The 24,617-nt window shown below is 33.1% G+C and overlaps 1 protein-coding gene across 3 annotated transcripts in view; it reads right to left on the reverse strand.

Annotated features, from left to right (window-relative positions):
* Nucleotides 1-3,527: 3,527 nt before the first annotated feature.
* COL5A2 (collagen type V alpha 2 chain) overlaps nucleotides 3,528-24,617 on the reverse strand; it is a 202,444-nt gene continuing 181,354 nt past the window's right edge. For all 3 annotated transcript variants that reach the window (XM_054699922.1, XM_054699923.1, XM_037523688.2), the window contains 19 exons: nucleotides 24,126-24,179; nucleotides 23,864-23,917; nucleotides 23,399-23,452; nucleotides 22,880-22,987; nucleotides 22,723-22,776; nucleotides 21,888-21,941; nucleotides 21,028-21,189; nucleotides 20,277-20,384; nucleotides 19,103-19,210; nucleotides 17,948-18,001; nucleotides 14,864-14,971; nucleotides 14,305-14,358; nucleotides 12,691-12,798; nucleotides 12,269-12,322; nucleotides 10,579-10,686; nucleotides 8,474-8,765; nucleotides 6,926-7,113; nucleotides 5,798-6,037; nucleotides 3,528-5,223 (listed from right to left, as the gene is read on the reverse strand). In XM_054699922.1, coding sequence (XP_054555897.1) covers nucleotides 5,077-5,223; nucleotides 5,798-6,037; nucleotides 6,926-7,113; nucleotides 8,474-8,765; nucleotides 10,579-10,686; nucleotides 12,269-12,322; nucleotides 12,691-12,798; nucleotides 14,305-14,358; nucleotides 14,864-14,971; nucleotides 17,948-18,001; nucleotides 19,103-19,210; nucleotides 20,277-20,384; nucleotides 21,028-21,189; nucleotides 21,888-21,941; nucleotides 22,723-22,776; nucleotides 22,880-22,987; nucleotides 23,399-23,452; nucleotides 23,864-23,917; nucleotides 24,126-24,179 — 2,109 coding nt within the window. In that variant the 3' untranslated portion in view covers nucleotides 3,528-5,076. The remainder of the gene's footprint in view (nucleotides 5,224-5,797; nucleotides 6,038-6,925; nucleotides 7,114-8,473; nucleotides 8,766-10,578; nucleotides 10,687-12,268; nucleotides 12,323-12,690; nucleotides 12,799-14,304; nucleotides 14,359-14,863; nucleotides 14,972-17,947; nucleotides 18,002-19,102; nucleotides 19,211-20,276; nucleotides 20,385-21,027; nucleotides 21,190-21,887; nucleotides 21,942-22,722; nucleotides 22,777-22,879; nucleotides 22,988-23,398; nucleotides 23,453-23,863; nucleotides 23,918-24,125; nucleotides 24,180-24,617) is intronic.

Here is a 24,617-nt window from a genome sequence, read left to right on the forward strand (position 1 = left end):
AAGCATTAAGCTTTTCTTTCATATTTGTTACAATATGTTTTCCTAATCTAAACATGCTTTTAAGGGCACTTTTTGAGAGTTTTATAATATAAAGTTAAAATGCATTTTTATTTCATCTTCATTTTACTTATATATTTAATTCCCATTTCAAGATTAAACTACTCAAAATATTTTATATTAGGATATTTAGAGGATCTTCAGGAATTAAATATTCAGTCCATTTGGGGAATGTTTTGATATAAGGATTAAGGAAGGGGACGTGCTTTAAAATGATAAATATGTACAAAGTTACTGAAATACTATTCACTGAATAAATGAAAATTAATTTAGTTCTATACAAATTCTAACGAAGTACATGGGTTCATTTCAAAATAGTCTTCTTCCATTATGGTACTGTAGTGTTTTTTTTTGTTTTGTTTTGTTTTTTTTACATCTATTAAGACCAGTGACCCATCTGTAGATTCGTCATTGGGTTATCACTTTCCATGCAGTTTTTTATTCCAGTAAGTTTTAGAATGGTTTTGTCATTTTCCATGTTTTTAAGCCTCTAGGAATTATACTTAACTCATATTCTGATTTAGAAACAATTGCATTTAAAACTATTGATCTTTCCTGTGTGAAAACAAGGCACACTTATTTCCATTTTAATCTTTTTTAAAAATATTCCCAGTTAAGAGATAGTTTTTTTCTAACCAGGTTTCACAAATTTTTTGTCATATTTAGTTCTTAATGTTGTTTTTTTGTATTGAGTGTGAAGATATTTGCATTGTGGATACAACCATTTATTCTATATGTTTTCTATCCAATAATACTAATGGAATCAGTAATAACAATAAAATAGTAGTAATCATAGTTCACAATAGTAAATAAATCAAGTATGAAATGCTCTCTAAATATACTTTTCCAGTTACACACTATATAATTTTTCATCATTCATTAAATGAATATATTTTGAACAAATACCAAGCGGTATGTTGGCTCCTTATAAACATTCCTTAACCTCGTAACCAGTGTAATTAATAGAGAAGACTGACACTAATAAAATACTCAAACAACTAAATAAAGCATAATTTTGCTATAAGGGAAAAGTATAAGGTGTCAAGAAAATTTATAATGGAATTTTATCTAGTCTGGAATATAGTGAAAAATTAGTTTAGGGGAAATTTTATGAGTTGGCATTGAGCATAGCTCTGAAAGATTAGCACAAATAAACTACAAAGGAATACATATGCAAATGCCCTTTCACAGAATGGAGAATCTGGCTTTTAGGGAATAGACAAAAATCCATTATGTGTGGAGTATTGAGCAAGTCAGATAATGGAAAGATGAGTCTTGAGAAGTTGGTAGAAGTCATGCCACAGCAGAGCCTCAGAGTTTTAAGATTTTTGTCTTATTTCTAGAAGATACCGCTGAAAAAGTTGTTAAAGATGTGTGTGTGTGTGTGTGTGTGTGTGTGTGTACTGTGTAGATTGGAGGGGGGAGTGAAGTGACATATATGTATTTTGAACAAACAAGCTCATGCTTATATTTCAGATTGTCCACTCTGGCTCTAGAGGGAAAAATGGTTAGAAGAAGGCGTGGGAGGTTACCTGGAAACCTTTTGCAAGACTATGCAGGAGCCCAGGTGAGAGATAATAGCAATGTGGACTAGCTGATGGCAGTGGGATACACTAAAGAGTATAGCCTTAAAACATTTAGGAGGTAAAACTGAAAACACTTAGTAATGGCAAGACACTGACATAGTAAGGGAGAGAGAGCTGACAAGAGTAACTCCCAGGTTTTGGTCTAAATGCATGGACCACGAGGCTGTTGACTGAGATAGAGAACACAGCACATAAACTGGTTTTGAGATTGAAGTTTGTCATGAAAATTTTTTTGAACCTTTGAACTACAATTACCTCTGAATTCCAAATTAAAATGGTGATGTAATACATATATATGTGTTTATGTGTGTGTGTATATATATATATATATATATATATATATATGTATTTCTTGAGCTCCAAGGAGAGATTTGTGCTAAGCATGTGCATTTGTAGTTATTGAGGGTGTAGTTAAAACCGTGAGCATGGACAAGTGCTAGTGATGAGAGAGTATTGAGTGTGAAGATAAAGGAAAAGATTGATCCCTGGGAGTGACAACACTTAAATATTTGTGTAGAACTTTGAATTACCAAAGGAGATTGATACAAAAGTTACTCTTGGATAAGCCAGCCATTTTGATGAAAAATCACATCCCTAGTGTGCCTCATTCTCCATAGTTTTATCATTGTTATTTCTACATCATTGCTTTCCTTGGCACTTCAGTGCCAAAATTAACTTTTAAGATATTTATGCTGGGTCTCCACTAAAATCTTCATAACTTCAAAGAAAAAAATTGAGATGCTCTTTATATCAAAGGGTATAGGAACTCTGAGGTAGTTACAATCTATTTTTTTTCCCCCAGTTTTGTACCTGTATTCTGTTGTATAACATCATTCTCTTGAGAAGAGATTTTTTTTTTCAATTTGGAATAAATTACGTAAACCTGACCAGAACTTTTTAAATTTTCCAAGTTTTGAACTATTTCAGCATTGTGGCTTTTTCTTTCTTTCTTTCTTTCTTTCTGCTAATTTGGGGACTTTTCATTTATATTCTTAAATTAATAATAAATGAATATCATCATCCTTCAAAGATGCAGATTAATTAATTCAATTTTGATCATATAAAGTTTGAGATGCTTGTTGAACATAAAGATAAAGAAATCCACTAATAGACCTGTATCTAGAATTTAGGCAAGAAATTTGAGGTTTTAGGAATAGCCTGGGAAAGTCTTCAATTTGAACTTTAAATATTTTTTTAAATAAATTTTATTTTATATTCCCCATACAATTGCAACCCCCTTATTTTGACCCCAATCCCTCCCCTCCCCACGAAAGTCTTTAATTTGTAAAATTCCTGAGTTCCAAATAAGAGCTGGTATTTCTATCTGTGGCAATTATTAGTGTTTTTGACTTAAAAGAATCACCACATCGTTCTGGTTGCTCTATCTAAAATTATGCAATTTACATAGTTTGAACTTGAAGGAAACTCATACAAACAAAACTCACAAGTATATTTAGATATATAAATATTCAAATTCAAGCTGTAGAACTCAAATAGTTGTCAATTTGGGGAGAAACAATGTTGTCAAATAAGTATTGAAAATAAAATTCTTAAAACATTAAAGTTAAATTCATGTGATTCACTTTGAGACATATGCTTTATTATCACAGTTTATTCAATCATGAAAAATCAGTTACTTTTTTATTTTTATCAATAATACTACCCTGACTTTTAAGGGTATAGACAGTGGTAATTAGTGTCATGTTGCCTTTGTAAGTGATTTTGCAAATCAGTTTTCCTTTATAAACCAGTTTATACATGATAGAAAATATTTGATTTATCTTTTAAACAAATGGCAAATAAAAGGTACCACAACACCTTACTTTTTTACTATTGGAATGAGATGAATGTAAACTGTTCAAGGAATTCCACAAAACAAAATCATTGACATGACAAAAGCGTGCTTTTAATTAGATTCTTTGCAGATACATTACTAAAAGTTGTGTGCATGACTTGTCCTTTGGGATGGTCCCAGTTGTTTATTCTTAAAGAAAAAAGTAAAAGTGGAGCCAACAAATGCAATTAAAGGAAAAAAAAAACTTGAAATACAAAGGGACTTACATGTTCTGGCCTAAGAAACATGCAAGATTTATATAACATTCCAGATACAGTATGACAGATGAACAGTGAAAAGACATTGGAACAAAGCTCCTTCTTTCAGAAGTGGGAAGTCTAACAGTTATGTCTTCATAAATGGTATTGATGAAACCATCTTTATTTTTAAAGAATTTTATAGAAGGAATTTTAGCACCATCATTAGAGGAAAAATAATAATACATTTTAGCCCTGCCTATCTCCAGTCTTGGAATAATAACAGAAGCATAGCACCTTTTAGTACCTAAAATATAGACAATAGTTAAGTCCATCCCAGCTTCTAGAGATGAGGTAGCTCATGCTAAGAAACGTTGGGTCATTTTTCCTATGAGAGTTGAAAAGCAAATGGTCTAATTCCATTTCCAATCATCACATTTGATTAGAGTCAGCTCCAAAACTCTGAGTTTCTAAATCTTTTTCTTCATTATAGCCTTCAGAATGATGAGATTGAAGATATGGAAGACTCACAAATTTGAGTCCTGGAAATATGTTTATAAAATTGTATGTGTAAATTAATTTGCATTCAATATCTTCTTAATAAGAAAGTGCAAATATATCCAATAGTATATTCATGTAATCCTATCTACACTGATAGAGTCAAGAGGGAAAGGTTACATTTAAATTTGAATGAGAAAGAAATCTAAACATACCACCCTTAACAAAAATTGCAGAAATTGAAATGATTTCACTGTGTTTTCCAGACATTCAACTAATTATATTATTTTAAAATTCCTTTTAAGATAGTGAGAAATTGGTATTTTTTTCCAAGGTTCTCTTCAAAGAGTCTCTATGATCATTATACAAGATCAAGACATGCATGCAGGTTTTAATCACATGATTAAATTTTGATTTAATTTTAATTGATAACCTGGGAGTGAGAGATCACAAAAGGGTACTATTTTCTATTTTTCAAACTGCAGCCAAGCAGAATAAAACATATGTTGTGGTTTTTACATACCCCACTCTTTAAGCTACCTGCCAGGAAGAATTTTTTCATAAATACTAAGCAACACTGTCATTACATTAAAATAAAGTGAAAAAAAAACAGATTTATTTATTCAGTTTACTTTTTAAAAGGTGGTCATTGTCATTGGTCATCTTAAACCTAAACTTCTGTGTTGAAAATATTTTAAATCAATTAAAACTTGAGGATTGTAAGTAAAATAAATATTCTGAAGGATAAGGAGGCCAGGCACTTAAGACAATATATACAATGCTGATGCAGGATCAGCCATTACTTCAAGAGTCTCAGGATCAGCTTCAAACAGTCAAAGTTCTTGTGAATGGTGGTGGTCACTGATGGTTGGGGTGGTGTTCACTGTCGATATCTCAGCTTGCTTTACACAAAACAAACTGGCCCAATTTCAATGCCAAATTCTTGATCTACGCTGCCAACATCCACAGGGGCGAGATCTATGATGGGCAAGCGTGCCACATTCTGTGTTCTGTATTCAAAGATGGTCTTACCCATATTTCCATTTCGTTTCTGTAATTAAATGATGCAACAGGTTATATATAAATTTTTTCCAAAGATGTTAGACAGCAACTTCCAAAACAGCTATTGTAATACAAAACTAATGATTTTTAGAGCACCACTAAAAGTCTAGAAGGGAGACATACAAATCAGTGAAAATCATAAAGTACCTCATATAGACCAAACATTTTCGAATCAAGGAATTTTATGCATGGAACTGGATTAAATAAGAAGCCTCAGGAAACCAAGATGAGTTTGTAGAAGAGTTGGATCAGCATCTCTTATTCACTGTTTTTTTTTTGTTTGTTTTTGGGTTTTTTTTTATTAACCAGCACACATTCAAAAAGAACTAGGAGTTAACTATTGGTATAATACCTTGTTAAGCACAATTGTTAAATATAAATACTGGCAGGACATATGATTTACAACCTTACCCTAGAGAACAACAGTAAAGAACTGATGTGCTCATATATTTGTGTATTTAAACAATTACATAAAATTGACCCAACCTTTCATTCCATGACAATTTTTTTTAGCAAAAATAATATTTTCTTCAACTAGATCAATATAAATTAAAAGAACTTACGGAGCATGTATCTTGAAGAACTGTATATCTGAATCTAACATTTCCCTCCGCCTTGATTTCTAAGTCATTTGACCCCTTGAGAACCACAGCTTTCCTGAGGTTCTTAGCTTGATCATCCATATAGCCTACACTGTTTTTGCAGACGTAAGTAATGTTTTGGGAGGCTTCTTTGGATAAAAGGCGTAAGAAGGTCATTTGAGTAATGGCTGCATTTGGTGACTGGTGGTCTCCATAAACAAACTAGAAAAAACAGAGAGTTTTTATTTAATGCAGTATTGAATAATGTTGTCTATGTGCACATAGTCTGTATCCTCTGCTTTCATGTAATAAAATAAGTGTATATGGATATGTATATATAAACATCTTAAATTTCTACAGATATTGATAAGAATCTCCTTACCACCCCACACAAGAGGTGATAAAGCCAAAAATGATAAAAATTCACCAGAGAAAGTTCACATATTTTAAATCTGTTTTTTCATTTGTTTGAAAATTCTTAATATTACATTTTAGAGTCATATACTTGAGTATTGGCTCAGATATTCAATTGTGTATCAAAATAACTCATTTTTATTACTAATTGTAAGAAGAATTAGGAGTTAGCTATTGGTATGAGGCCTTTTTAGACACAACTATTATATGCTGGTAGGACAAATGATTTACAAGTTTTCCATGTGGTTCATTGTAAATCATATGTACTAAATATTACATTAAACACTCTATATTAACATAGTGGTGAGATAGGTGACACAACTGAAGTTCCAGAAGGTTATGACTTCTTATGATCCCAAAGTCAGTAAGAGCCAGCTAAGAGTTAACCACATCTCTAAACATTAAATAGAATCCCTGTCCAGGCCATATACATTAAAGGGACTATAATTAAAAATAATTACTTTTCTATATTCCATAAATGAGATTATTGGCATTCAAAAATTATGTTAATTCTTTGTAAAGCTTGTTTTTGCAATAATATTGCAATTTTAAATAAGGAGAATATATCACTTCACAATAAGCATGGGAAGATAAACTGGATCCAAAAAATAATATTGTAGTCCTTAATAAATGCAAAAATGCATATAAAGTAAAGGTAAGCAAAGAATATAATTTAAAGTAAGCATATTAAATTACCTGAGATCCTCTATTCATATCAAGACCATACCAAACAGGCTTCTGCTGAGGAGACTTGCTGGTCCACCAAGTTTTACAAGGTATACTGGAAGGGTTTGCTGATATACATGTTTCTCCTGTTTCCATATTGCAGTAAACTTTGATTGCATCTTCAACAGATCCTTGGTTAGGATCAATCCAGTATTCACCTATTTTCCAAAATAGAAATATTTGCTAAATAAATACTACTTCAATTATGATTGTGAATCTCCAAATAATCATTAGAGGGTTTGAAACTATGAACTCATTAAGAACTCTTTTAAGGGAAAGAGTTAAGGAAATACTCCAAAGCTAAGGAAAGAGTAACTATTAAGTAATTGGTTCCTTTCTACATGCTAGGCATTGATCTAAGGCATTTTGCCAAACTTTGTACTGAAGGTAAAAAACACCTATGTGAAGGAAATTATCCCCATTGTAGAGATGAGAAAGCTATGCCAAAAAGAGATTATACACAGGGATTAAGTGGCTTTGCCAAAATGTATATGTTCCCACTATATTTCTAATGCCATTTTTCAAATTATAATTAAAATGTAATTGAAATACATTTTTAAATTTAATATATTATCAAAACTGTGAGTAAAGTAGGGAAATGAACTGAACTATAATGAGAATGATGTGAATTATCTCACTGGCCCTATGTAAAATTGATTTTATCATATCATAAAAGAGATTATTGAAACATATTACACAAAGGCACCAACCCAATGTTTAGTGCTGGTCACATACACAAAAAAATACATACTTTTGCACATACCTACATGTATACACTTGTATGTATATGCACATATATAATGTTAGTATACATGCATAATATAAGTTTTAAAAATGCATTTTAAATGAAATCAAGTTCCTTGCTCTTCGAAGGCAACAATTTTAGCTATCTGTCTCAATGTCCTGTCACAATGAACTGAAACTCTGATGCATTTCACAGCTCATTGCCATCACCAAGGTTCCCACTTTTCCACATCTTAATGAAAACTTTAGACATGATGCATGTAATTTAGATAGAAAAACTAATTTCAAAACTTAAAATTTCACTATAACATAATTTTGACAGTAGAAATTTCTAAAGTGTGATTTGTGGAACACTAAGCTACATGAAAGGAATTCACAGTCAAATAAATTTGGGATATAATATACACTTTACTCTTGATGATCCAATGATATATGTTTGCATATTAAATCCCTGAGAAGTCATGGAGGTAGATAAATATGTTACATCTTGCTTAATAAAGTATTTAAATATTCTCTACATTATATTTCACAAAAATTATCAATATTTTAAGACACCTGGAACTTCATAACACTATGACATTGACTCCTAATAGAATATGTTCTCTCTTACCCCATAATTTTTCATTCTATTGTATGTCCCCACCACTAAACCACAAACTCGGTGATATGCTTACCATTTTATCTTGTGTGTCTATCACTAGGTGGAAAATCAATAACATTTTTTGTAATGCACTTGAAAACAACAATCAGAAAAATGGGCTGCTGTCCACTCACCACTCTGTTTTGCAGAATGGCAAAGCTTTAAGTCATCACAGGTCCGGGCTGGATGTTTTCTAGAGCCATCAGGGCTGCGCATGGTTTCAATCTGACTACTGAGTGACTTCAGGGTAGCATGGACCCCTGGGTCAGTTTTGTTTTTGTCATCTGGAGCCGCCTGATCTTCAGTAAATTCTGGAAGTGGATCTGCCATGCTGTCATCATAGTGCCCCATGATATCCCCAAGAGCAGCTGTAAGGTGACCAGGGGGCCCTGGCGGGCCAGGTGGACCAGGCTCACCAGGAGGACCCTATTTTTTTTAAAAAAAATGGAAATACAATTACATTTTGGAGGGATTTGTTTTATGACTTCACTCAAAAGCTCTGGAGGTACTTAGTATTTAGAGAGCTACAATGCAACCTACTGACTTGATGGTACCGAGAAAATTTTGACTCATGCCCTTTTTTAACTAGATGATTTTAACTTCCCAACCCCTAACATTTCAAGGATGAGAAATGATATAGCACTGTTTTTTTTTAGGCAATATATTTGCAAGTCAACCTCTGAGATAAATAAAGATCAAAACACAAAATATTTGCTCTGAAGTTTAATGGGAAAATGCAATATATTTTATGCTAAGAAGAACATGTAGATATGTATTCCTTTCCAAATTATTTTGGGCAAAGTTATAACTAAAGTGTTTTTGAAGGATTTGTGGACAGAACTGAATGAGGAGATACAGAGGGACATGTGGGTACCAGTTCTATAACACTACACATCAATATCAAGAAAATACCAACAAGAGAATTTCCCTTTATTTCCAAATTAGAGTTAAGCACAAAGATTTTTTCTATGTGCATTAAATTAGTGTGTAGATCAAAATTCTCGCTAAAAATCAAAACTGAATAAAGTTTTGAAGAGCTCTCCTAATTAGTGTTATACAAAAACTATCAGAGTGATAGGGAGATAAACACAAAAGTGGCAGAGGCCAGGAAATAGATCCTCTCAACTAATTTCCTCCTGCGTTTTCCCAAAGACAAACTCAGCAACTTGAAAGAATTAGCTAACAATCTTAACAGACTGGTAGTCCACATCTCATGGGGCAGCACAGTCCTAGCAGTAGGAAGGCCAGAGTTCTAATACTGGTTCTACTTCAGCCTCCAGTACCAACTATTTCCTCATCCTCAAGATTGTTTTACCTGATTTTTTCTTTAAGGTCATGAGTCTATGCAATAATTTATGCTAATCTCAGGAGAACAGATTTTGTTTTCTATGAAGAATCAATGAACCACAAAATAAAGTCAATTAAGAGCCACATAAGTCAAAGATATTCCAATTCTGTAGCTGTTTTCCATTCACAGAAATTAATGAGAAATATTCCTCTTGCCATAGGAAATGAGGCTATTTGATCCATATTATAAATAACAAATACTTGATTTAATGATATTGACAGCAAAGGGAAGAGCTGCAATAAAGATGGATATGTAAAATATGTCAAAAGAGGAAGAAACATCAGACTCACAGACACAGAGATACACAGACACAGAAACACACACACAGACACACACACATACACACACACACCTGTATATGTGCATCTACATATTTGAGAATGTGTTCCAAAGACCTGAGAAGCAAAAGTTTAAAACTAGCGCAATTTACAGTTTTACATAATCCTCATCAAAAGTATTGACACTTTTAATGAAAATTTTTAATTGAAATCCTTTCTGAATGACATTTTCAATGTCAAAAACTCATAAACTTCACTTTGGAGCATTTTCATGAATGACTACATTCATTTTTCTCATGTAGTACAGTTCCATTTAAAGCAAAGCATCTTTTTATCAGTTTAATTATAAAGACAATCATTACTTGCTTATTTTCTCTGGTATCACCTGAAGTGAATATATAAATTCTGAGTTTAGATTTTATATGTTCTGAATAACCTGTATTAATGTATTTGAAACAGTTACCTAGACAGACAAGCTCTGATATGACTTTTAAGTCTAGTTTTTAGGTTCCTTTAAATCTCCTGTCTATCAGGCTACACAGAATTTCCTGGGATAGAATCCAAGCAATGGGAATCAACAGCATTAGTGGCATGCAAACCCCTGGGATTTTACCTCAGGTCCTGCTTCTCCAATACTGCCCCGTACACCAGGAGGCCCGACAGGCCCAAGTGGCCCAGGGTTTCCTTCTTTCCCAGAAGGACCAACTGGCCCTGGAGGACCCTGCATGAAACAGAAACTTTTAGACAATTTTTATATAGAAAACATTTACAATGAGTGTCTCTAATTTTAAAAGTTTCATTATAGAGCTATCACAATGATTTCTTGATTCATTTTGCTAATGAACAATAAATGGAGTCTGGCATTTTCAAGCATTTACTATTTCATCAGACATGAATTCACCATCAACCCATGCATGACAAAAGATCATTATCAGTAAAAACTTTAATAGACTAGTCATCCACTTTTATTAGGAAGAGTTATTTCATCAAGTCTGATGTATTATAAACTATCACAACATGTATTTATAAACCAGTGTTGCCTCAATAAAATTAAAATTAAAATTTCTGGGATATGCGGCTGAAACTCTAAATAAATGACCTTTTCTATTTCTCAAAAAAAGAAAAGAAACTGAATTAACTAAGAATATGAAAATGACAGAATTTGGAGTGACTGATGTAAGTTAAATATATGTGCTCATACCCAAGAACTCTAGCACATACTAGTAATTTTAATACTACTGTTCTCAATTTTATATACGTGTTTAGACAGAAATAATTATTTATAATGATTTCCGTAAACAATTATGTAGGTCAATACTTTTATGATATTAATGACCTATTAAAGGTAGTATTAATACTAATTATTTCTAAAAGCTTCAAATTTTGGTTTCACTTAAAATTTTGCTTTGAATTCGACTTTCACAAACAACATCTAAGAATGTATTATAATTACTTAACAGAAAAACATATACAGTTTAAAAATCTATCTTCATAGATTTAAAAATCACTTCATAGTAGATCCTATTATATAATTTCAAAGGATGTGGTTTTAATATATACACAAAAGAATAGAAGAAATAAAACTTGAATTCAGCAGAAAGATTATGGCTGCCAGAAGTAGTAGGGGAGCAGATGGAGGGTCTAGAAAAGGGAGGTAGATGGAGTATGGGAATGGGTGGTTTGGTGGAGGAGAAAAAGAAATAAAATAATAGTCAATAAACACAGGATGAGAAAGTGAACTATCAGGGCCTCCCCAGTGGCGCAGTGGTTGAGCGCTGGGTTGCGAAGCTGCCCGCAGCCTCTGCAGTGCCAGTTCAATCCCCAGCTGCTCCCCGGCCACCAGAGGAGGGTCCCGCATGGTGCGCAGACCTCTCCTGCCGCCCACTGCTCCCCTCAGCAGTGTGCTTCAGTCCTTCTGCCTGCTCTGCTCCCCACTCTGGCTCTGGTGAATTCTCTCACCCTCCTGCGCTTCTGACTGTACCCAGTGCTTGTATAAACAAACAAACAAACAAACAAATAAATAAATAAAATCTTTAAAAAAAAAAAAGAAAGTGAACTATCAAATGAGTATATCCACCCTAGGTAAGAGATTCTAATGTGGGTCTATAAAGCAACAGGTCATATTTTAGGATATTTCTACTTAAAAGTAATTTCTGAAGTCTTGTTTCAAACATTTATTTCCAGTTTCAGAGAACATGGGCCAATTCCAGCTGCAATACAGGAAAACAATACTCAAGCACCAGCAGCGTGTCACTCAAAGCATTATTATTTACATCTGCAACTTATTAAATTTCATTACTTACTCTTGGACCAAATGGGCCAGGGATTCCAGCACTGCCTTGTTCACCATTTGGACCCTAAGTGGAAAAAAAAATGTTGCCCAAATATTCACATGCTGATTTTTGTCATTCTCAGCTTTAAATATGTGGTCGTCAACTTTAGTAGCATAAACTACTTTAATGAAGTTAATATTCACTAGGATGTCTATAGTGAGTTGATCAATACTAAAGACATCTGTAGTCTATCCTTCTGCTGTATATCTTCTCTAAAAACTTAGCTAATATGGAGGCAATTAGAATGAACAACTGACAATTATTCATCTAGAAAGTCCTTGAAATAAAAATAAGATGCAGAACATCCATCTATTTTTACAGACAAAGTTCATGTCAGATATACGTGCATATTTCACAGAGAGAGCAAAATAATATTTAAATAAATAACTTACAGGAGGTCCAGGAAGACCCTGAAGACCAGTGAAGCCTCTGTGACCCTTCTGACCTCGGTCACCTCTGTCTCCATGATCACCTTTGTCACCACGAGGTCCTTGGGGTCCCTAAAATATAGTCATGGAATTTATATTGTCTGCTGAGTCTACAATTTACTACAACTTTATTTTTTACAATTGTATTTACTATAATTTTTGAACACTGCATGTTACATTTAGTTATCTAAGTTGAATTAGAACTAGGTGTTTTTGTCTATTTTTCTTAAGAATTGGAAAAAAGTTGTTTGAGCTAAAGAGATAGAAATATTGTAATTAAGGCATTCTCCTTAAAGAAATCACAAAAAAAAAAAACAAAACAGTGTTCTCATATGTGCAATATCTATACCCAAATCCAGCAACCAAGATCCTGAGAACTAAAGAAAAAGCAATAGTTAAGAAACATTGGGGGCTAGAAACTGCATCAAAAACAGAGGTGAAAATTATCAGATTGATCTGATTTGTGGAGGACATTTTTTTAAGTCCTGGGGAATAAAATCACTCAGGGGTTTAGTCCTGGGGAATAAAATCACTGAGGGGTCATAGTAAACTGACAAGTAACACAGGGGCATCTACCATAGAGTCAGCTTCTGTTGTTTTTAGAGTTTTCTTGAAAGAGAATTCAAATCCTATCAATCTGACTTTGAAGGATGGATGATACCAGAAAATCAACTGTCTCTTTGTTTTTTTTTTTTTTTAATTTTGGACATCCTAATTGCCAAAAAGTATGGGAACCTTTTTACAATAAAATCTAGACTAAATCTCAGTAACATTACATATTTTAAATAACAGCATAAATTTAAATAGCAAAATCAATCTGTTTTCACAATGTTAGAGAGGTTCTTTTATTAAAGGAATACCCCAAAACTTCATAATTGGAAATAAACTAAACTACAAAGCACCTATTTAAATTATTAATTAGAATTCATTTATTCATGGTAAATGAATCACATTACTTCTATAAATGATTAGAAAACTACTCACTTGACTCACTAGGTAACTTTGAAATCTTTACCAGTTAACCTCCAATCAAAGGTGAGAATTATGATTCAATAATAGGCCATGATTTTAAAGCTATAATTGTTTTTCATGAATATAGATAGGGATTTCTCCTCTACTGGGCATAAAAGGAACATGTTCTATTATATTGTTCATAAGAGACTTTATTCATGGTGCGAATGAATCTATATACTAACCACTAACCTTAAAATAACAACAAGTAACAAAAAGATCAGAACATGCACAGGACATTCTACCTGAAAATAAAACAATATTATAATTGCGCCCTTAAAGTTTACAAAGAATTTTCAAACCCATTTTCTTATGTGATTTTAGAAACTGGAAAATGGACACTACTATTCTGAGAAAATTGTGACTAAAAGTATTTATTAATTATTGAAAGTAATGACAGTTAAATTCAGAGGGTTATCTTGAATTATAAAAACAAATACGAACTCCTGCATATTATTTGAAATAATTTTTTAATCAAAGCTTAAGGAATTTCCTGTTTTTAATTTATGAATCTTAAAATTCATTTCCTTCAGGAAAGTACATGTTATGTATAAATGGAGAACTTACAGGTAAGCCACGTTTTCCAGCTCGACCAGGTGGTCCCATAGGACCCCGAGAGCCCTAGAAGAAATGTTGACAAAAATTGTCAAGTAAAAATGATATACACAAATTATATAGAAATAGATGACAAAAAAAATGTGTTTGTTGTGATTGGATGTATACGTGTGTGTATATATATATCTCCCTGTGTTTGTTCTTATGGCTAACTGATTAAAGTCAGGTTAACATATCTAGTTATAATTCTCACTGCAAGTCTGGCAACACTGCTATAGTGAATTTTATTAATTGGCTTCACTAAACTTACCATAATGCATACTTACAATATATCTTATGTTATTTTTAGAAGATGAAAGTCAAAGCATTGGAATTTTTGAATACCTGTTAAAAATCAAGTGTTTTCCCTGAAGACTAAGAAAAAAATTAATTCATAATTGGTTGTTTACCATTCTTCGTTTGAAGTCCTTAACTAAGATCATATGTATAATTGTATGCATGCATATGTGTATCTTATAAACTAACATACTGATATTTATAACTGTCAGTGTGAAATTGATTCTCTCCTTACCGGCTCTCCTCTTTGCCCTGCATCTCCCGGAGCACCAACAGGGCCAGGAGTTCCAGGGGCGCCCTGAGAGCCTGGTAGACCTGCAGGCCCGGGATCTCCACGATCACCCTGATATGAATAAGCATGATTTTTTAAAATATATATTCTACAGCAATGATATTCCCTTTTTTTCCCCCACAGTTGTCAGGTTTTTTATTCATTATTTTGTTTCCTGGAAAACATTACTTTGTTTTCTTGATGACCCCAGAAGATAGTGGTTACATAGATATTTATTCTGGTTTGAGGTAGTAAATATATAATACACTTTTGAGAACATGATCTGAAGTGACAGATAATAACAAGAAAGTTAATCAATGTGTTTTAATGACTTCATTTTATGAAATAACAGATTGAAAACAAATCCAAATTAAATAAGATAGTATAATTATGGCAATGAAATTTTGGGTAACCCTTAGTAAAATCATTTTCTAAATCAGTTTGTGTGAGATTTAACTGAAAAGAATGAATATGTCCCCACATTTCTCTTTTCTTTGTTAGGTTTTAAATAGACAATGGACGATACCAGCTGTAATCTAATTGAAGTCAATAGTTCCCAGGTGTTCAGAGAGGCTGCTTGTTTAGTAAAAATTTTCCAAATCAATTCTGATGCAAGATAATCCCTTCCAACGGCTTTAAGATTGAAGTATATTTCTTTTCACTCTCCCAAACTTGTGAATTCTCTTTTTGTGATTAAATGCACTAATAAAACTGACTATTTTTAATTTAGTTTAATGATCAGATAAGAGTTCATTGATAAGAGAAGTTAAAGCAGGCAGTTCATTTCTAACAAGAGAGTATTTTAAATTTTAGAATAAAAAATAGGACAAGAAGGACTCTTAGAGATGTGGAGGCCACATGTCCTAGCCCGCCTTTTCCAATGTTTAGTGAAAATACTGAACCCCAAAGAGATTTAATAGCCTGCCTGAGGTGAACTCATTGATATAATTACTTGTATTAGAAGTTTGGCGAATGGTTACAAAATAGTCAACTACTGCAAGGGACATCTAGCAATTTTGGATTATAACATAACAATTTTGGATTATAAATTATAACATAAAAGGGATCACCTTTATGTGGCAAACAGCATAGGTGAAGGAGTCACTGCCACAGAGATTCAGCTGATTATTTACTTATTAGAAATGGGGTTCAGTATAGCCAAATCACCTACTTTTAAAATAAAAACTGGAAATCCAGAAATTTAATAAAAAGGTTTCAATTTTAAAATGTAAAGCAATGATATTCTATATGCTCATGCTAATTCATGATAAAGAATGTACAGTTTACAAAATTGTATTGGTTTATTTAAATATTTATATTTACTTATTAATAAAACAATTTGAAAAGAATAAGATTTATCCCTCCCTTTGTTCCTGCCTTAATCTTCCCGCAGTTAGGATCACTGGAGTATAGGAGCGGTCACCTCCAGAGTTTAGCATGTTTCTTAACATTCAGTTTTCAAACTGGGGTATTTGTTCATTTGGTATAAAAAAATGCTTCACAGAGTGTGAAGCCAGAAAAAAATTTTAGGAAGCCACTTTCCAGATTTTTGATTCTATATTTTTTCTTTTAGAAAACTGATTTTTGAGCATTTGTCCCCTTTTCTTTAATCACCACCCTCCTTCAATTTTATTAAGGAAAAACAGATATGACACCATCTTTGTTCTTACTATGGCACAGTGCCCCAAGGATCAAATACCTCTGGGCACCAAACTAAAAAACCTTTTCATAATGTTCACATGAGAATAAAACAAATTTGATTTTTGAAAGATGCTCCTTATTTTATCCAGGTGACCCAATTATGACAAGGCTCCAAGCTTGCCACCTTAGGATATCAGAGGGGAGGTGACTGTTATGTGAATATGTATTAACATAAATATTTGACCTGAGAAAGAGTCACGTCTTTTTATCTAAAAGAAATAAAGTCTTAACTGATGAGTTTGGCAACCAAGATAAATTTTGGCAATTAGTTTAGAGAACAGACATATAATAAATTGAATGAGTTAAACTGGCAACTCCAAGGTTTAGAAAAAGTACAATGGAAGTACATTAGAATTTACCAAGAATTACCTCCTCTGCAACTATTTAAGCTAATGATTAAAAAAAATGTAATGGCACTTAAAATGTGCATGTTTCACATATTTTCAAAATTGGATCAGAGAGGATGTGAGCAAATCTTTAAAGACTATTTCATCAGACAATATATACAGAGCAAAGGAAACCCCCAGATGCCAACAAACTTGAAATTTTTTGACTTTACAGTGGAGGGTTTATCCCAAGATTCCTCAAAATTTTTCTCCCTCTTTTTTGAACAACTACTAGACATTTTAAATATGTTATTTAATATACAAAGTCTTGATGAAGTTATTAATCATATTTGAAGATCACATAGATAATTACTTAAGGAATCAAAATGTCAACTCAGGTCTGTCTGGCTCCAAGTCCATTCTGTTTCATGGTGAGATCTGAGAGTGGAAGGGTCTTGCATCATAACAGATGTGGGGGATAGGGGGTGTATTTGTTTTACCTTTAAAGGACTGATAATTAGTCAAGAGACCACCATGTGACTGGCCAAAGATAGTAAAAGTTCACATGAAGCTGAGGATATGTTCCTATCAGCACATGTCTAATTTTAAAATCAATTTTTAGAAAGCCACATGGTTCACTTCCTCATGGGACATTCATGTTAGAGGGTGAGTAGAAAAAAAAAAAAAAACAGCTGTCATACAGCTCTATTTCTGATTTCATACCTTTAGGAATGAGTTTGAAATTTAGCCCACTTCACATGTTTTCTCATCCAACTCATCCAAAACCTTCATGTGGTACCACATATGCAAACAACTCTTTTCTATTCTTAATAAAAGATACCCCCTCACTGTTGTGATTTTAAATTTCATCATGTATTCAAGATGTATCACACTTACGATACTACAAAAAAGAGATTTCTACTGTCAGAAAAATCAGGGCTGCATTGGAGTTTTAAGAAAAAGGAGTAGATTTTTACTCTTTAGTATGCAGAGATTTCAGCTATGCAAAAATGGTACTTACACGTTCTCCAACAGCACCATCCCGTCCTGGAGTACCATCATTACCAGCGGGGCCCTATAAAGGATCACATTTGAAACACAAATTAACTGAGTCATGAAAAATATCATTCTCGTTGCCAGAAAAATTACAGCCTGTTTTCCACCTTTCTTGTATAAAATGTAAATTAGCAATTATGGAAATCTCAGAAGAAAGGCTTCTTCCATCTTTTCCATAACTTTGAATTGCATTGCTTATACAAGCAACAGTTAACATATTCTTATGTAACCAGAAGTCTTCATTTCTATTTCTCATTTTAAAAAGGAAAAGAGTCTCATATCCTTTGAAATAGACAATAATTAGATTCTTGGTGTTTTGTACTTTGTTTTTATAACCAGTGAATGGTTTTTCTCATTTTTACTTTTTACTCTATCCAAATAACATGCTTTTAAAGTTTTGAAACGAAATAACTGAGTTTAGATGACATTAAATTGATTTTTAAACTGCAGTTTTCTCTCCTTATTATATTTTGATTTTTTCCTTAGAACTGCAATTTTACCAGATGATCAAAAATAGCTCTGCAAGGAATTAGTTGTTTCTTTCAAAAAAAATATGATATTAACTATTTGGTAATTTAGGCATTAAAGCACTGAAGAGAGGAGATTCCAACCTATAACTTACCAAATCACTTTTCAAAAATTGACTTCCTCTCAAAAGAGCCTCAGTCTAATACGATGACATTCATAGTGTTATTTCATAATGATGTTTAAGTAAAATGAACACTGTCCTTTTCATAAACTGTAGTATTATTCCTATCACCATTATTCCTATCACCATAAAACTTGGCAATTTTGACAAATATGCCATTATAGAATGAAATAATAACAAGGCAAAGGATGAATGGATGTGTCCTTTCACCTTCAAAACAATTTAGTAACAATCTAAATCAACTAAAATCCTTAGCTCCAGACTAGAGGAAAGTCAGTGCAAAAACACCAATCTTGTTACCTTTCTTTATGCTATTATTTAGCTAACTCTCTAAATAAATAGAGCATCAAATAATATTATTAAGAAACTTTCTTCAGGTCAAATGTATATTCAACTTCTAAACTCATTTCTAAAATTGTCCCCATGATACCCAGATAGTAAAAGCAGAATTATTTTCAATGCAGTACTCACTTCCGGTCCAGGTTCCCCTACAGGACCATTGGAGCCTGGGGGTCCCACAGGTCCAGGTGGTCCTTTATCTCCCGTAGCACCAGTTGGTCCTACTTTTCCTGGTGTACCCTGAAAAAAAGTATAAAGGTCAGACACTTCTCAAGAAATTTAAGAATGCAGTTTTTTAAAAGACTGTGTTTATTCAAATAGCATCTCAGCAGCCCCCACCACCACTTTCTGGTAATAATTGCCCATTAGCATCCAACACCCAGGTTACGATACCCTCTTAAAGGCATACCCAGTTATTACATTCATCCTACATATCAAAGTGACCAAAAAGTATCCCTTCCCACCAGTTTAGGTGTGCACTTTTGGTTCTAATCTAGTGTACCACATCAATTCTGTCTGTTCTTTTGGAGTCTGTAACACTATTTAGATGTGTTCATCCTTGCACACTTCTGCTTTGCTTGCTCCCTTTATTTCCATATTTGGCACTTTCATCTCACTATTGGTTCTTGTCTTGTTCTGATAATAGAAAGATATCTTTTAACCCTGATTTGCTGGCTTCAGCTCTCTACCTACTTGTCCCTCCTGTTTCAAGGTCCCAGTATATCTTTCTTTCTACATTTGATATAAAACATCATTTGTTTTCTTCTAATTTTTAGCAGTAAAATTTAGTCTCACCAAAGCTAACAGTGAATCAAACTTTTATCCATACTTCAGGGAATATAAGATTAAGCACCTTCCAGGGGACAGGAGACTATTTTCAGAGTTCTTTATACTTCACCAACTTTAATCTCCACATTATATTAGCCTGATATTTCCCTTTGATGATTTATGACAACTTACTCTGTCAAATATGGATGTTACTGCTAGGCATCTTTATTTAAAAAGTGGCTACCAACTCACAAAAAATACTTTCCTTTCTCTAGTCCTATGGATATTTTAATCTTTAAAAAAAAATTAGTCACCCCAAAAACATTACTTCCTTTGTCTACTTCTTTAGTGCCAGGGTTAATTAGCCTTTCAGACTTGTAAGAGAGTTAAGAACTTGATATTTAATATCAAAACATCCTTAAGATATCAGAATTTATGTCTAGAAAGGACTAAATCTATTAAAAAACACGATGAATTCTCTCCTCACAAATTTTACTGATATAATAAGATGAAATATTGACCCGTGTTAGTTACTTACTGCTGGACCTGGCAGGCCTGGCATGCCTCGCTCCCCACGCTGCCCCGGCATGCCAACAATTCCTCTTTGTCCAGTAGTTCCAGCTGGACCAGGGGGACCATCTGGACCCTAATTTTGAGGATAAAGTATAAGTAGAAATTCTCCAGGACAAAAATATATGCAAGGACTTTACCATAGATAACAGTTTCGCAGGTCTCTCTCAGTATGAGAAAAAAATCTTGTTTCATAAAACCACGCTATATATAAGTAGCCATAATTGGTATTCCACATGGATCCTCTAACATTTTTACAAGTGAAAATGGCTCATAATTTGAAAGGATTTGAAGATTAATGTGAATATTGTCTAGATAAAAGGGGTAATTACTCTGATAAATATTGTTCCTCCTTATAAAAAGACAAAGAAAAATTTATAACAGAGAAAAGAAATAGTGATCTATACAAACACATTAATTCTAGGAGACATGGGTATGAAATAACATAATGTACTTTCCAAAAATTTATACAATACAGTACAGATTTTCTTAGTTTTTTAACACCATATCCATTACTATTATGTTTTTATATCTATACATATACTTTTTTCTAGAGCAGAAAATTGGAAATTGAAAATCTATAGGGCATAATGTCCTTAAAGGACATTTTATGAAAGTAAATAAACATAGAAACAGTTTCTTTGTAGCAGTGAATATGGTGCAGCCATGTTTGGAAATACCTCACTAGATGTGGTCTAGAATAAAAATGCCAAACTTACAGGCTGTCCATCTTCTCCTGGATCCCCTTTGTCTCCTGGGCCACCGGGGGGACCAGCCGGGCCCCGATCACCTACTCTCCCGTGAGAGCCAGGATCTCCTCGAAGACCTGGAGGTCCTTCCTTCCCAGGTTCCCCTAAGGGGCCTGCAGGTCCTGGAGCTCCCTAGTACAACAGAAGGAAACCCAGGAGAGCAAAGTGGAAGTCAAAACAGAAGACTGATATGATACTGGTCTCTGCCTCTGAGGCAAATGCCCAAGTCTCACAGGTTCATTGTTCTGGTAGATAAACAGTCATGCAATAGATTTAACAAATCTAAGTAAAACATAGATATAGGCTTATTCCACAGGATAACATTTAAATTACTTGTAGACAATTATCCTTGAGCCAGTATTAAAGTGTGATGAAAATAACTTGAATTTGCTAAAAATACTGAAACTTACTCCAACACTGACTATATAACATTTGATTCTGTCTCAGCTGTTTATTTATAAAGATAATATCTTATTTAAGAAGTTTCAGAGATATACCTCCTAACTGAAGAGATGACTATTAGCATATAGAAATGCAAGTATTCACTAGCTAGATGGAATAATAGTCAAAAACTGGCACTAAAAAATTATAAATAAGTTCCTCCAAGAAACAGAATTATTAAAGATGAATTTTCTTTGACAACATAGCAATCAAATTATTATAAGTTGTTAACATAGGAAAACAAATCATTAAGAGATTAAATTAAAGAATAAATAATAAATATATATGTGTATATATGCTATATGCACACATATGTGTCTTTGTGTATATTTTTACGTTTGTGTATAATTATGCTGCTGCCAAAAAGGTGAATTAATGATCTGACTTACAGTAGGGCCTGGAGGGCCAACTCTGCCAGCAGAACCTGGAAATCCTGTAGCACCCTAAAAATATTACATAAGAAATTTTAAAATAATAATAGTTAGATCTTCCTGAAATATATTTTTTACAGAGGTATTTAGATCTTTAAGATTCTCTTTCACATTTTGTTTTATATCTGATATATTTTGTAACTAACATATTTTTACTTTTATCCCATGCTTTTGAAAATAGATGTGGATTAATTAGTAGGAAAGACACTATTTGTCCACTTCCAATTTATCTTGAACATACATAAGTATGTTCAAGGCTAAATCTATACTCATATTAATGTGTTAAATAACTGTATTACATAAAGTTTCTCCCCATTATTCATTAACCTCTTCATAGGTAATCAATTATTTATGTTACATATGAAAACAGCTGGGTTTCCATCTAAATTAGGTGCCCTTTCAATTAATGTACAGTTAATAGAAGAAAATTTATGGTAACAGCTTTGGATTAAGATTAACTTTAGGGGCCTCCCTGGTGGCCTAGGGGTTAAGCCTCAGTGCTATCACTTTTGTGGACTGAGTTCAATCCCCAGTCAGGGAGCTACCCACATGGCATAGCAAACCTCTCCTGTCTCGCCCATTGCTCCCCTGAGCCATGTATTTCAGTAGATCTGCGTGTTCTGCTCCCCACTCTGTCTCTGGTGAATCCTTTCACCCTCCCATCTCTGACCCACACCCAAGTTCTTCTATGTATAAATAAATAAATCTTTAAAAAAAAAGACTAAATTGCCCATGAAGCACTGGACATATGCGACTAGATGTGCATAATTCCCAGAGCTTCAAATAAACTTACAGGTGGACCCTGAGTTCCTCGACCACCTTTTAATCCAGGAACACCATTAGGACCCTGCAATAAAAGAAAAACAAAACATCACTGTAGTAAAATAAAAGAGGCTAATCACTGGGCACTGGGTTCAAGTTGTGACTTTTTTTTTTATTCTTTCACTTACATGAGGGCCTGGAGATCCAGCTAGACCTTGTGGTCCAGGAGAGCCAGCATCTCCCTTCTGTCCTGGCTCTCCAGGTTCACCTTTCACTCCAGGTTGCCCATCAGGACCCTATATCAATTAGATAAATAAAAAATTGATTATGATAATTATAGACAAGTTATTTTATAGAAATTATTACTAACATCATTTTCTCATATTGTAAAATGGTGTTTTATAATCAGTATTAAAACATAATAGAAGAAAAAAATAAATCCCCCTCATGAAAACTTTGAAGACAATCTGAAAACAAATTATCCCACTATATTTGTATTGTAACAAATAAGCATACATTTGAAACAATGCAAACTCATTTTTGTGTCAGTCCATGAAAAATGTATTGAAAATCAGAATATTGCCCAGAAAACTATAAACTTTCCAGAATCTTAAATATACTTTCAAAACATATGACAATGACAATCAATTAAATTAATTTCTATAAGAAATGTACATTAGTAAATTAAGGATATTTTAAAATTATACCTGGGGTCCAGCAAAACCAACAGCCCCAGTTGGGCCATTTTCACCACGAGAGCCCTAAGAAAAGGCAAAGATTATTGTAGATATTACACATTATTCTCAAGAAGAAAAGTATTTAAAAATACAATTATATAAATCTGTAGTGTTTTGAAATGTATATAAGAGAAATTCAACTTATTTCTTGAAAAAAATTTTTGAATAATATAGGATAATGGTAACAGAAAAATTTCTAAAGTCAGAAGTCTCAAAGAAACTATTTAGTGGACAGCTGCTTACCAAGAACTAGTAGATTTTATAGAAATAATTCACTTATAATTTTTTAAGTTTAATGAAAAAAAAGCAAAAGTAGAAATCTAGGAAGTTATAAATGGCATAAACCAATTAGACATGGTTTTATAATATCAAGAAAATATGGATTATTTCGCTGTTCAATCTCATACTAAAGAACATCAAAATGTTGTCACTTACAGGATTGCCACGGGAGCCAGGAGGGCCAACTAAACCTCGAGGACCAGGTTCACCCTAGATAACAGATTTTATATGATTATTGCCTAAAACAATAGCAAAACATAACACTAGATGGATGCTGGCACTATGTGGGAGGCAGATAATGGGGGAGATTCTGAGATATCTAGCATAGTTACCATACTTTATGAAAAAGAAAACATGAGAAGCAGCCAACTTCCAGAAAAAAATTTTGAGTCCACAAAGTTATATCTTATAAAATTACCTTTTCTCCAGTAGGACCTGCAGGACCAGGAGGACCCAGGGGACCTGGAAGACCCTGTCAATTAACAGAACATAGGCATATTGAGGGAAAGAATGCACAGAAGTCTCCATGTTTAAATAAACTATCTAGGATGTTCTAAGTTTGTTGTAACTTAGCTGGTTTTGCAAAACATTGTCCATAACAAATAATATAATAAGTATATTCTCAAAGTCTTCCTATCTATTCTAAAGCAATTTCTACCATATTTTCTCCACAAAATATTTTCATCTCTTTCATCAATTTAACTCATCCATACACAACACTATAAATATTAGTTCTAAAACAATGCTACCCTTTCACAATGTTTCTCAGCTCATGTTTGCTAATCCTTATCTGAAATTTGAATATAGATTGAAAAACTTTTCTTCTTTTGTATAGAATACTGCATTCCTAAATTACACTAGCAAAATATCACTTATTTTAAGAACGTGAAATTGTGATAAAGTATTTAGT

This window comes from Talpa occidentalis, unplaced genomic scaffold, assembly GCF_014898055.3.
Source record: "Talpa occidentalis isolate TD23 unplaced genomic scaffold, MPIMG_talOcc4v2.1 talOcc4.3, whole genome shotgun sequence".
Taxonomy (NCBI): Eukaryota; Metazoa; Chordata; class Mammalia; order Eulipotyphla; family Talpidae; genus Talpa; species Talpa occidentalis.